General features: G+C 38.4%; 1 protein-coding gene across 1 annotated transcript in view; it reads left to right on the forward strand.

Annotated features, from left to right (window-relative positions):
- Window positions 1-6,451: 6,451 nt before the first annotated feature.
- Window positions 6,452-14,430, forward strand: part of DCN (decorin) — a 38,711-nt gene continuing 30,732 nt past the window's right edge. The window contains exons 1-2 of the mRNA XM_026035521.1: window positions 6,452-6,640; window positions 10,339-10,571. Coding sequence (XP_025891306.1) covers window positions 10,367-10,571 — 205 coding nt within the window. The 5' untranslated portion in view covers window positions 6,452-6,640; window positions 10,339-10,366. The remainder of the gene's footprint in view (window positions 6,641-10,338; window positions 10,572-14,430) is intronic.

Here is a 14,430-nt window from a genome sequence, read left to right on the forward strand (position 1 = left end):
TCCTTCATGTGAGGAAAAATAACTCTATCCTTAAATATAATTTGTAAATTCAAAAAAACATTTAGTACACTGAGAATTTCAAAAGTCTATTTTTGGGGGGCATCCATTTTCTGTTGCCTTAAAAGATACCCAATTTTCAGAAACTGTGCTTTGAAAATCTCTTTAAAAATCTCATATATTAGAGACTCCATGGATAAGTGTTTGTCAGTTTTCCAAATCTTGACTTGGATCTCAAAGGAATCCTTGTTCCTGTTATATCAGAATAGATTAAGATGAGTCAGGAGTTTCAGTGACCAGATTTTGAAATGAAATTAAATCTCCAAATGCTTCAATTTCAATACAATGATTTATAGCCATGAGGGTGTGTCCCAGTGTGCTCGTAAATCTATCAAATACTCAGACCTATAAAAAGAAAATCCTTCAAATAAGTAAAAATCAAGCATATTTATAGTCCAAGTAAAGTTTTATTTTTCTTCAGAAAAGAATGTATGAAATGAATGTATGAAGAATGTAAGAACACTCAGAATGTATGTGCCATCCTCTGAATTAAGAGAAATAACTCAAAAATATGTCATAATGAAGGAAATAAAATAAAGAATAATGTTAAAAAAGAGTGGTACTCTTGTACTTTTATGACTATTAATAGGGTAAATCTTCTACTGTAATTCAACAGCCCAAGGAAGCGCAATCACATTGAAAGTTCTTACAAGTAGWATTAAACTCTATTATGTTTAGAAAAAGCCCTTTCTTCATTACTTCAGTATGGTCTTTGTTCAGGTTAACTATGGAAATTTGCTTTTGAAGAATATTAGTACAATTACTAGGTCAGGGCAATCCTTTGAGGAGTTTATTTATATAAGTAAAAGCAGAAGCTACTTAAAATAGTAAAACGGTCACCAAAAGCGTCTTGTGTATCCATTCTAGTTCTCAAGTCACCAGTTAATGGTGAGGTGGTTTCTCTCTGAATGCATGGCAAATTTTGAAGCCTGATACCAGCACTATATCTCTGTAATTCTCTAACTTAATCTGCAAGTACTATATGTTTGGTGATTCTAATTCCATGGTGATTCTAATTCTAATTCCATGTGATCTTGGAAATGGAAGTGGAATATGGTTCTACATAGATAGAAAAAGATTTAAAAGTCTTCACATGTCTTTTTCAGCTATTCGACCTAATAGTGTAAAGATTCATTTAAAGGTTGCTTACACTTTCCTGTTCTACCAGTATCTATTTCACCCTTCTCATAGAGACTTTCTAGTTTTCCATGTCTTAAAGTAAGGCACAATTAGAATAACTAGTGATGTTGTCATCATCACCTCTCTCCCTTGTACACTGTCAGGACACTATAACCCCGATGTAATCAGGATTCTGCTCCCATGYTGTCTTTTTCTTTAGTATGTCTTTAAGTTATCTCAAATGCAGCTAGGTACTTGGAAGGTTCAAGAGCTTTTAAGAGAAAAACATTTTTATTTGAACCCCATAGGACACGCATGTTTGAACAGAATTGGAGCTTATGTACTCCTGAGTACCCCTTTAAAGATCCTCAAAAGTTCTTCAGTAAAATGAGGTCAATCAACCCAAAAAGAAACAGTACATTTTATGATGTCACTGTTTACATCTTAAAGTCACTACATCATATGTTCCTTAACAGAGATGAAGATAGTAATCTTTTATTTCCTTAGAGATTGCCAACATAGAAAAATGAGCATTTTAATACAGACACACAGACATAAATCCTACCATGAATGCCCTCCTTTTAGTCTTGCACTCTTTATTCAARACTTTCCTCAGTAATGCAGTCATTTTTTCCCTCTGAAAAAGTTTGCTCTGTGTGATGACTAAATCGGAAATGAAGGATACAACCTGGCCATTCACATGTTTTTCATAATCTGGGAATAGGTTCCTGAGCGGCACAAGGCTGCACAGGATGTGTCTCATTTTGCATGCGGGTTCATAACCCCTGAGTAACAGAGGACATGCAACGCGTACAGTTCCAACAACTGCGTGAACTACTGTGATCCTTTTCTAGGGCATTGTGTAATCCAGCTGAGATGGTGAGAGTTGTCCAGAGAATGACCTAAGGGCTATCAATTTTATTTTTTTTCTTGCTCCCCACTGCCAGAGTGACCCTCGTTTCTGGGAAGGCTTTCTCAAGAAAAAAATACTCACTTCCATTGGGAGTGTAGCCTTGTATTCCCACAGTAAATGCTTTTGCATATGTTTCACCATTGCTTCACCATTATTTAGTCAAGATGAGTTTTGGGATCTCTGGTTCTATGATGACATCTATTTATCTCTCACTCTGTACTTCTAGGATGGCTAGTGGCTGGGAGGACTCATAAAAGATCTAGCTTTACATATTCAGTGTATTTTTGAGGTAAGTAATAGTGATCTTGATATGTGCTTCTATACTGTATACTGTGAAAGTGTGAGGAGCAGTTAGGACAGACTTCCTCTTCAGGGTCAGAAGCTAAATTCAGAGCATGTGAAAGTGTGTGGTAAGGTTGCATTGACATATGGTTATCTCCTTCAGCTGTTGGATGCAGCTGGACAAAACAGTTTGATCCAGGAGAGACTGCTAAGGGCAGTGGAAATGAATGCCAGCATTGAGTACGGGAACAGACTGACCCTTCCAAAGAAAAGAGCCCAAGGTGAAGGATGTCATCACATGAAGGATATTTTGTCTGTAGGACTGAGAACAGGTTGAATTGTTTCCTGAAGTGACCTGCACATCCCACAACCTTTCTGCAGAAATCAGCAATGTCATTACGCTGCCAGGGGTGGCCTACATAGTATATGGCCTCGTGGCGTGCAGAAATGAGGGAAGACAGGTAATGATGGGAGAGACTCTTCTCCCAAACAGATGTTTGAACAGAAGTTTGGTTGTGTTTTGCTTAAACCGTTACAGAAGAGATGCTTCCACGCTTGCAGATGCTTTTGAAATGCTTTTGAAATGCTTTTGAAAGCACAAATCCAAAATCTGATATATTGGTCTTTTTGATCTGTAGAAATGTCAAGAAATTCAGGAGTATCATTTTTTTAGGCTCATATGAGTACTGAAGGAAACTTCGATACTGAAAATATCCTGTAACTAGATTTCTRTCTCTTTAACTACCTTGTCAGTCTGTGCCTGGTTCAATATTTACCTGGATTAATATTTACTCATCTTATGTCAATATTTACCCACATTTCTGGTATAGGAACTCTACTGCTATGTTAAAGAAGAGTTTCCTACAGGTGCTTGGAAGAAATCATTACACATAGTGCAGAAAGATCAGGAGAGACTGTCAGTGATGTGTTAGAATGCATGGRTAATGATGTTGTCCTTGGGCGCTCATAAAGCCCAGTCATCAGATACAGCGACAGTGGTGGTGGAGAGGACCTCTAAGTGGCACCTAAACATGTGATCTCCTGCCATTTCTTCATGCTGGAGAGGATCACTTACCTGACTGATTAATGAGGGCTTTGAGGCAGAACTTTCTGCCCCTCGTCCTTACCACAAAAAACACTACGGGCTTGGCTTGTCAAAGTTGTGATCTGTAAGAATGGAGACCAAAACAACAGACATTAGAGGAGAGAAAGTTTTGTGCAAGAAAGAACCTGAATTTCTGGGCCACACTATCCTTGAAGAACAGGCCTTTTCCTCCTGCCTTAGTGTTTTTCTAGTAACTTTCCAGACTGCAATGATATGATTCTTTTCCAGGCTACCGAAATCTAGCCTTTTCTTCCACTCCCTAGAGATTGCATTGTCTCACTGCTACCCATTTTTTTRAGGAACCTTTTAAACCATGACAGGAGCGCTGAGCTCCTGCTGGCTCTACGTCTGCCTCAACCCCCAGCCAAAAGCTCTTCCCCCAAGGCACATCCTCATGAGGCAGCTGCTTTTTTCCTTCCTGCAAAAATTGCCACCGGACCTGGGCACAGCAGCCAATATGAGGCGAACAAGCAGGCTTCCTCTCTTCTCCCCTGCCCTTGCCCTTTGGAAAGTCCACAAAGTAAGATAGTAGCCAATGAAGCAGATGCTATCCATCAAAATATAATAAAAATACAGTTATGTAAATAACATTAACACAAAGTTGTCTGTAACTTTTTGAGAAACAGTATGAGAGATATGAGTATGAGTCAGTATGAGATTGAGAGCAGCATGAAGCCCTACAGGTTTGTTAAGTTGGACTACTGAAATCTTACAGAAAACAGCTATTCTAATTATGATGTTTTGGTATTGATTAGGCTATAGTTAAAGTAGATAAGATTGGGAAAGACATTAATCATAGTCACTGACATTAAAATAACAGAGAGTTTTTTTTCTGTAAAAGTGTTTATCTTCTAAGTTATATAGGAGTGGAGGTAAGAGATTACTTGTACCAGAAAGGATCTCACATTGCCATTTCAGCATATAAATGTCCCAAAGAATAGTATGCACACACACTTAGTAGAGTCCTGCACCACAATTCAGTCTCCCAAGTTCCCTATCCTCTCTTAGTCCTMCATGTATCACACTTTGTATTTCAGGAGAAGTTGGACATCTAATACCCATTTGTCTCTTGATTTCTTAATGGAAGTAAGATATTTTCTACTCTGACCTTCATGGAATGGCTACTTTTAAGAGACAGGGAGGAGAAGTCTCCCTCTACCTGTACTGGTTCCTCTTCAGGGAGGCCTGTGATTTCCCAATTCATTATCCACCTGTTCMCACCTCGGCATCCAGTTTTTGCAAGTATGTTGAGCGTCCATAATCCCAAAGACAAAAAAAAGGAGAGGTGTTCATTCCCTCCCTTGTCTCCAAATAAAGAGATGCTATGAMGTTTTAACACCTCTCTAGATGTTGGAATAAATGCATTAGGATTTTACAAGGAAAGGATATGGATAGATTTTGTGAAGCAAACTGACAACAAGTTTACCCTGACCTGTTCCTCATCAAAATCTTGCTTTGAAATGTTTTTTAAACAGCAGATGCAGCTGCTGACCAAGGTTCAAATAACTGACATTATTAAGATGCAGCCAAGATTTCAGCAAGCCTCATGGCGACACTTCTGGACAAAGATAAGGCATTGTTGTAAACATGAAAGCTTGGAGCACAACTAATCATATGTAGAAAAAGTCACAATAGAAAACACTGGCAGTCTTGAATCTAGTGGAGAGGAAGGGGAAAGAAGCTACCTCCAGAGAAATAAATGATCCTTACTTTTACAGTGTAATATAAACAGAATCAGTAATACAAAATCTCTGATTACGTCTTTGTGCTGCACTAATCAAAACTAGCAGTCAATTATTCCACCATTTTTGCTTCCACCAAAGGAAGGAAGCTATAATGGTTCTTCTTAAAATTAAATAAAGAAAATAGCTAAAATTTCAATAGTTTATTGTGTTTCTGAAAATTCAGTCTTCTTTTCAACAACCTTTCACATTTCACAGGCTTTAATTTCAGATTTGCACCTGGTCTTAGCCTAGGGGCAGAAATAAAAGGGTACAAGTCAAAACAGAGAGATACAAGCCTSCAGTATTTAGACAGGACATCTAACAGCACAGGGAAGCTACACATGTTCACACTGTRTTTGGGTTACTAAATAAATAGCAATTATTGTGCTTCGTCTCCTTTGAGCTTACTAGACTTTTAAAATTGTGCAGAAAGAGAGAAACTGCATTTTAGTTTCTATTGATATTTGCATCAGAAMAGCATATTCAAATAAAATATAAGCAATGAATCAGATAAATTATTTCATGTATTTTTTATAAAAGCCCCACTGTATGTAGAAAAAAATGAGTTAAAACTAATTTTCCCTCTGTGTTGCTGCCTGGTGAGAATGCAGTAAAAAAATAAAAGTTTATATAAACCAGTCCTAACCACAAATGTTAGAGTCATTCTACTAATGAAAACATGATTTTATATACATATATATATATAACATGTCATAGTTTGAAGAAATACATTAAAAGTTTATTATTATACAGGATAATAATAGTATATTATAGGTTATACTACTTGGCTTAGACAATGATTATAGCATAAGCATATAGGCAGGTTGATATCTGTACAAATAGTTTTGCCTAAAGTTACTCCTTTTTTTCTAATGTTATTCTCTATTTTGACAAGCTCTAAAATTAATTTTATATCATGTTCTTGAAGTACAAATATTACAAACAAGAGAAACAGACTTCTTTTTTTTTCTTGGTAATGAGTCAGAAAAGGAAAACATAGTTAAGACTAAGAAAACTTTACTAAATACATGCTTTAAGGACATAAATAAAATAAGATGAATTGCATCTGAACATGGCATATAGTGTACAAGAAGTTTGAGATCCTAAACAGATGAAAAAGAAATAAAGCAAGAGAAAAAAATAAAAAGAGGAAAAGAAAGCAAAAGAGCTGATAAAATTTCTGGCTACAATACAGGAGACATATCATTACCATATGATCTAATGTGGGTGTCAGCCTGGATTGTGTTCATTGAGAGAAACCTTATTTTTTAACTGTGCTATGGAATAGAAGCAGGAGGGTTTTCCACCAAGTGACAGTCACTGAGCTGAACTTACCCCCTCCTCCTTTCCACACCTGCAAAGCCTTTTGCCTGGGTTGAATATTTAGTTTAATTACATCTCAGCTTTGAGAGCTCCTGTTGCAAATCCCTGGATTAAAAGGTACGGTTTTCAGTAATTCTCCTCAACTATGCTGCAGACTAATAAAACTTCAGGCAAGTCTACGGCTCGAGCTAGYTGAATTCTAAGAGAAAGAAGAAAAATCCTACTAAAAGTTTAGCAATGTTAAATGTTGTATCCGGCATTTTTCTAGCTTGAGAACATGAGAATGCGATCTTAAGGGCTGTGCACGTTTCCTACTGTTTGTTTGACTGTTCTGTCTTTTGTTTTGATTTGTATAAGCACCGCTATAGTCCTTTCTTTTTCCTTACTGTAAACTTTTGCAGCAATATATATTCTCTGTTTGCAGTCCAGGGTTTAGAGTGGGTGATGTAGTGAGTGCTAAAAATGTGTGAGTTTGTACTTTTCTGATTGTAAAGTATGTTCTGTGAAATTTTTCTTTCAGACTTCTTCATATATATTCCAAATGAGTATAATTACAATTTCAGAGAGAAAAATGTGCAGTCGATAGTTAAGCAGACTGAATGTATGCCTTTGTAATGGTAGAATGTGCTGTGTTACAGTATACAAACAGGGGAATTGCGTTTAAAGGTGCCTGCAAATTAAATAGAGTTTCTGGAGTTGAAACTTTTGTCAATGGAGTTTTAATCTCTTTAAACTCCCAGATCCTGGGTTTCTACAGCTAGACTTTATTGCACAAAATGGGTAAAACATATAATGTAGGGGATTTCTGGAAAATGCATATATCRTTCAGCTTGCTTTTTGTGGCGTTTTAAGAGTTCTGGCTGTGGATGAACTAATATTTAATACTTAATATTAAGACAAACTGAAAAGATGACCACCAATATAGTGGTGACGTGTACTGATGAAGCATTATTTCCAGGGCTATTTTGAACTGAAACATGGCCAAGTGTATGCTATAGTTTCCTCTGTTTGTGGAAAAGTCTTCTTCATTGTAAACATATAATTAGAGTGAATTTAAACAGTTATGTCCTGCAGACATAAATACCRTGTCACAGACATTTAAGAATTCAGATAACTTTTTTCTTCACTATTTTTTTCTAAGTGAAATGCAAACATTTCTTACTAGAACAGTTCTGTATATATTTTTTATCTCACTGTTTACATTAATTTACAAATACAAACAAAAGGAAGAGGTGTGTGTGCATGAAGTCGGAATATGTTTATTAATAAAGACAAATATGCACACATATCTGTTCCTATTCCCTGTTAGAGAGGTAGTTTTTATCTGTTATATTCTGCATTTTGTCCTCAGATTAGTTCCTTGCAATCTTTTGTTGTCCTATAGTTCTCTCTTATAGACAACTGCTACTGAATTTGTTACAGTTTTGGCAAAGGAATGAACAAAGGAAGACTCTCTGCAGTGTTTAACCAGGATAAGTGAAGTCGTTAGTGTGAACAAAAAGTGTGCATACACTGCCAATGTGCCTTTGAATATTTTTTCAGGGCAATAATTTAGCTCCAGRAAAGGGTCCTGAATGCACATTCCTGGAGCTGAGGGTGCTGCAGCAGTGCTATTAGCAGGAATACAAGCAGGTTTAAAAAAATACATAATGGTATGCGAAAAAGAGCTGGAGCAGTACCATGACAGCTTTTGTGTGTAGCCTTCCCCATGTTTATTGATGCTAAAGGGGCACTCTGAAACCTGATTTGCTCTCTGTTAGCACTTTATTGATCTTTTCCACAAAGCAGCTCACCGAAGCGAACAGTGATGGTTTACTGAGTTTGTCCTCCTCTTTCAAAATATACATAAACTGCACTGTGGTTTTACAACCACACAAAGCCACGACGGATGAGCTTGGATGGGGACAATGACTCACACCGCTCTGTGGTGCCATCGTCGCCCTTCTGCGGCGGCGCTGCTGGGGAAGGATCAGGCCCTGCCGCCGGCGGGGCACGTTTGTCATGGAGGCAACTTGAGCAAATCYGACACCACGTGAGCTTGCTATGAAGTCACGAGGACATTTAAAGACATTAAATACCTGCCTTCCTATTAGGTGCAAGGCAGAAGTGCTAGCTACGTTTTTAAAATACTTGCATATTTTAGACAGTGAACTTACCATCAACTCAAAAATGAAGCTGAAATGCTTAGCAGGGTTGCGTTAAGGGCATCTACCTGAGCAAATTTATAAAGGATATTGAATCCAAGCATTATAGAGACTGCATTTAATTCCAGGCTTGTGATTAGCAATTTTTTTTTCTTATACTAACCAGTTCCTTTATTATAACTGGATATGATATTCCAGAAAGAAAGGCCCTACTATGCTCACTGATCATCAGTTTTCTAAGGCTTCTAGCAGCTTCCTTCTGTCAGTGGAGAGAGGGAGACTTTCATCCTCCTCTTCCTCTCAAAGARATTGTTTTCCTTCTCTATTAGTCAGTATGGAGCTGAGAAATGGTATGCCATAACCATAGTCACGGTAACTCCTGTTAGGTAATTTTCTGCTAGGAAAGAAAAATCCACCTTTAGTACCTCAATAATGCATTACAGAAGTGAATTTCAATGACCTAGTTTTGCACCTGAAGAAGCAAGTGAACATTTTTGCTTTATTTACAAAGAAAAACAACTGTATTTAACATTATGTTATCCACTTTAAGATGACATTTATAACCGAAGGACAAGACTGTCTTTCTGTCAGTTGATGACTTGAAGGCAGTGTTTCTTTGTGGGTTGTTGTGACACTGTTTTTTAGTCCCATGAAGTGCTGTAAAAAAAAAAAATGTTTCCTCATATAATGCAGATAGCAAAGGAAAATAATTTTCAGAAAAACAGCTGTTCTATATTGCCTTGATGCAAAACCTGAAAACAGCTGTTGTGTAGTTTCTCTTCAGCATGCAACAACATAGTGCAATGTACACTATTGTGAAGTGAATGTCTCAGTCCTGAAAACGCATATTTAAACACTTTCCCTTGAAAGCTTGCAGAATAAGGCCCAGTATGGAGTATGTTGACAATTCTACAAGCATTCATTCAAATACTTACCCAGAGCAAAAAGAGGATTTTCAGGGTACACTGTTAAAACATGGGATACYATAGCCAAAAATCTGTAAAGAAAGCCAAGAACATGCAATATAGTACAACACTGTATTCAGTTTTATTGTGCTATTTAACTGAGAAAGAAATATAGCTTATTTAAACGGCTGAAGATCTTTCTCTCCACCCCATCACTAGATCTTACTCTATTTCCCAACCGGTTTTACTAGACTATAATTTAAAACACACAGCAAGCTGGCACTTCTTAAAAAAAGTTTTTTCAAGACATAAAATAATGCGTTACAGTGAATTTGGGAAACTCAGGTTCATCCCTAGGGAAGATACTCATTGCTATGAAACAAATGCTAATGAAATAAAATAGACTGTTACGTTGGCAGAAAGAAAACAGACAAATGGAAAATGTGGCTTATTGTGTTGACTCTTTTGCATAACAAAGTTGACAGTGCTGCCTGTTCCTAATAAATATTACTCTAAATATACAAACAGATGTGTTTACAATTGCCTCTGAACTGCTCTGTTACCAAAAAAAAAAAAAAAAANAAAACTTATTGACAAGAAGTTACCAGGCTCCTATCACATAACTGCCCTATTTTCAAAATTCAGTTTTCACTTGCTGGAAGGAACAGTTATGCAATTGGTGGATATGCTGGACCTCCTTCAGCAGGAACTCTGCAGCTATGGAAAACTGCTACTTTTGGTTTAAATCTCCTRCTTTGATTTCTAGGTCCTGCTGAGAGTCAATGAACTAAGCCATGAAGCTGGCTCTCCTCTTCGTCCTACTGCTGCCAGTATGCTTGGCCAAGCCATTCCACCAAAAGGGCTTGTTTGACTTTATGCTAGAGGATGAAGGGTCTGCCGATCTGCCTCCAACAGAGGATCCTGTGATATCTGGATATGGACCAATATGCCCCTTCCGCTGCCAGTGTCACCTTCGTGTGGTGCAGTGCTCTGACCTAGGTAAGCCATAAAGTACCTTCATAGCATATATATGTTTACTTTCTAGATGAGAGTTTGCAGCCAGGATGGCTGAGCTGCTAAGCAATGCTGCATTGTGACTAGATTCTTGTCAAAGAAATATGTTAAGGTTACGGTTAGCTAAAATGAACATTATGTAGTAGGCCATAAAGCCCTGGCAAGCTGGACATTTGTTGTGACCACAAAAAGATTGATCTTCCATGCATATTTTCTATAGCTATATTTTACTCATTCTTTGAAAGACCACASGTTTCCCTTGTAGGGAAGATCACTTTCAAGGCTGTTCCTAACAATGTATGTTAAATAAATTCAGTGAGGTTAGATGTGGTGTTGGAAACATTTAAAAAAGCTCTAAATTGTATGGTCCAAATCCCAGCACCCTCAGTCATACTGACTAGTACCTCAACATAGAAATTGTCCTATTTCTATAGGATTACATGAGCATGGAGTAACCAACCCTGAATAAAATATTCTGCAACTAGTTATTTGAAGAAAATAGTCCAGAAACACTCCAATGTAATGAAAACATTTTTGGAACTCTGTATAAAATATCTTTCTTGGGCACTTTTCAAGCTTAAAACATGAATCTTTCTCCCAAACGCCCCTTCCTCAGTCAGGGATGATGGCTTGTCTTTACAGTCAGACTGAGGACGTGAAGCCATGCCCACATTACTGTGTTCTGACTGTCTCATGCAGGAATCTCAACTAATGAAGCTGACTTCACTGAGACTGCTCTTAGTTTTAGTCAGTATTATTCAATTTTTCTAAGTCTGAAATGTAGTGTAGAAACTCACCTAAAGATTTTTTTTTCCCCCACAAGGAAATTGGTCAATTTATTCAGGCAGACAAAGAACCGCTCTTACAATGTTTCAGGATACATTTTTTTTTTTAAAAAAGTCTTATCTCAGTTGTTTCAACACAGTACTGAGCGTTTCTTTGTTCTGATGTTCTGCATTTCCTTTGGTTATTACTGTAAATGATGGCTCAGGTCCACCATATTAGGACTTGGGTCTCATTGCGGTAAGTATTGTATAATTACTGAAAGGAGAAGGAAATGTTAGTTGCATCCCTCAAAACGTCTGTGAACTTATTAAAGTGAGCCATATAATTACACAACAGATATGTTTGGCGAAGACCCAGTGAACAATGTGAGCCAAGTTGCACAAATGAGCACAGACTTACCTACCTTTCATAAAGCTTTCACAGTACTAGCCCAGTTCAAAGACAATTTGTTTTTTACCATTTAGTTACCAGATAGTAGCAATTACAGACTGGCCAGGATGTTGCCACACATGCTGTGAAGACCTTAGGCTTTTATTTTTGTAACACTGGTTAACCTTCATGGAATTTAAATTATCTGGGGAATCTGTCCCCAGATTGCTTCGGTTCTGCAGAATGTAACGAGCTTTCACTAAGTAAAATGAGATATTCACATAAGGGCCCTTTGTTGCTCTACTTGCTCTTGTATTCATCGGGTTCTCCTTAACACATACACAGTTTCCAAAGGATTGCACCACAATCRGCTACATGCAGTTGTTCCTGGGTTAATAAATTACCATGCTGTCAAGRAGACTCAGAAATAAAATGATTAAAGTTCCAGGTCTGTGTTTCCCAGATAATTCCAAGAGGGRTGATAAGAAAGAAATACATTTTCAGCTTAGTTTAAGCCCACACAGTGCAGATATGGGAATGAGAAGACTGTACTTTTGAAGTGGCTGACCTGATAACATCCAGCCTCCGGGCACCAAGGAAGAGAGATCTTTGTGGGGTTAAAATATATAGCCCTGAAAAATCAGTATTATTYCCCTGGCAGAGATCAAGGAAGTAATAATTGTTGATATTTCTCCCATCTTAGCATGAATTTAATCCATCCTTGCCATACATKCCTATTGCAGCCTCTTATGGCCTGTGACCTAAATACAAGGCTCAACAGGACTCAGGACAGATGGCCACTCCCCAGATAGTGAAGGCAGGATAGCTGCATGTGCYAGGTCAGATATCTACTTTTTCACAGGGGGAACCTGCCCTCAACACTCAGCTTCTCTGGTCTCTAATTCATTCTCTGTGTCTTGGACTCATTCAGTACCAAATTAACCCTAGAGTTGGATCCAAGAACTCCAAATTGTGTTTCAAACCACAGAGGTCCTGCCAGGACGAGACAGCACATTCTTGGCTGCCAGATGAAGGGGTGCTCAAGGGCAGAGATCAGAAATGCAGACAGAAGCCATGAAACCCCACAGTGAGAATTCTACCTCCATGCAGATCATTGCTTTTGGCCTCTGTTCCCTTCAGCTCTAGGCATTTTCTACCCAACCAAATTAGCTACCTCCTTCCTCCCAGATTTTAATCATCTGCTCCCGTGGGCACTTACTAAAGAAACACTAGCAAGCAATAACAGAACCCTGCTCCTAGGGATATACTAGGAATTTACTGCTTTAAATCCCTGCCATGGGGCAGTTTGAAATCTGGACACCGTATCTGTAGTGGCAGAAGGGTCCTTTGTGGTAGCACACTCCAGCAAACCATGAGTGGGTCAGACCCTGCTGGCTATGGGAGGCGTGGGGTAGCTACAACTTCCCTTCACCAGAGGACCCAGAGCTTCAGAAAGCCGCTAAATCAAGCTTGCCGTTGACAGGACTTATATATTGGGCTTCTCTTATCACCTGAACTTCTGGTACTTGTTTGAGGGAACCCCTAACACTGGTTACATATGGTGAGGTCTCCCTTTTATTGCATGCTTCATTTTGTGCCCAGAGAGGCAKTAACTGCTTCTTAACTATTGCTGCRTAAGGAATAAACCCACTGTAAGACTCAGAGTTATGTGAATAGGACAAGAGTAACAGGACTAGTAAAGTCCAGAGATCAGATTCGCTCTTTTTACTGCTACTCTTCTTTGTCCAGCTGCCACATCCTATGAGCACTGGTTGGAAATATTTTTTTAAAGTCCAAATTCAATAAAAACAGTGAAAAGTGCCTGGTGGTCCAGTTACACTCATGTCAGCTGAATTTCTTCATTCCTGTATTTTTAAGCTTCAGTCACATCTTCCTAAGTGCATGCCTTTGAATTAATTTATTTTGCCTCCAAGCCAAAAGCTGAATTAGCAGGAAGAAGAAAAGCTGTCTTCTCACACTCTGAAGAAGAATTCCCTCAGAGTTGTGGTTACTGACAGATCAAGAGCAGGGTCCAATCTGCCTACCTCACAGAAGATTCAATATAGTGAGGTGTCAATATAGTTGGTCAGAGGCAGGTTTTCATGTATCACTATACACAGAGAATACATCCGGTCAGCTGGCCAGCCAAATATGCCTCATAAAAGGAAGGATTAATGGTTCCAATTCAAGTCTCATCTCCCAAAGGGAGTTGCAAGATGAGGTTCCTCCCAGAGGTCCCTGGTAGGCTGGAGGACTGTTAAATAGCCATTCAGCAGATGCAGAATACTCCAAATGTGTGTTCAGAGGTGTTGGCCAGTGTTTTTTATCACCTCACTATTCTTCCATGTGTCTGTCAGCCTTCTAGAAAACAACCTGCAGTTATATTCTGCAGAGTACAAGAAAAAGCCTGTGCTTTTTAAAGCTTGTGCACAGGAAAAAGCCAGTGTACAGGACACAGCAGGGATCTCTCCAGCTCTCTTACCATCAGCATCATGGGGACTTTGTGGTCTCCAAAAGGTGCACAAGAGATGCATGTAAGTAATTAAGGTTCAAGCCATATTACAGCTCAAGCTGGAATTTTACTCATAGCTCAGAAATGCAGAGTTTCTCCAGCTRTAAAATAAAGAAGGGTGTATTTAAGCTCAGCATGGGTGCTGGAGTGTGTGTTTGAAAAGCACTTTGAGATCAG

Source organism: Nothoprocta perdicaria, unplaced genomic scaffold (genome assembly GCF_003342845.1).
Source record: "Nothoprocta perdicaria isolate Ctin4 unplaced genomic scaffold, notPer1 scaffold_160, whole genome shotgun sequence".
Taxonomy (NCBI): Eukaryota; Metazoa; Chordata; class Aves; order Tinamiformes; family Tinamidae; genus Nothoprocta; species Nothoprocta perdicaria.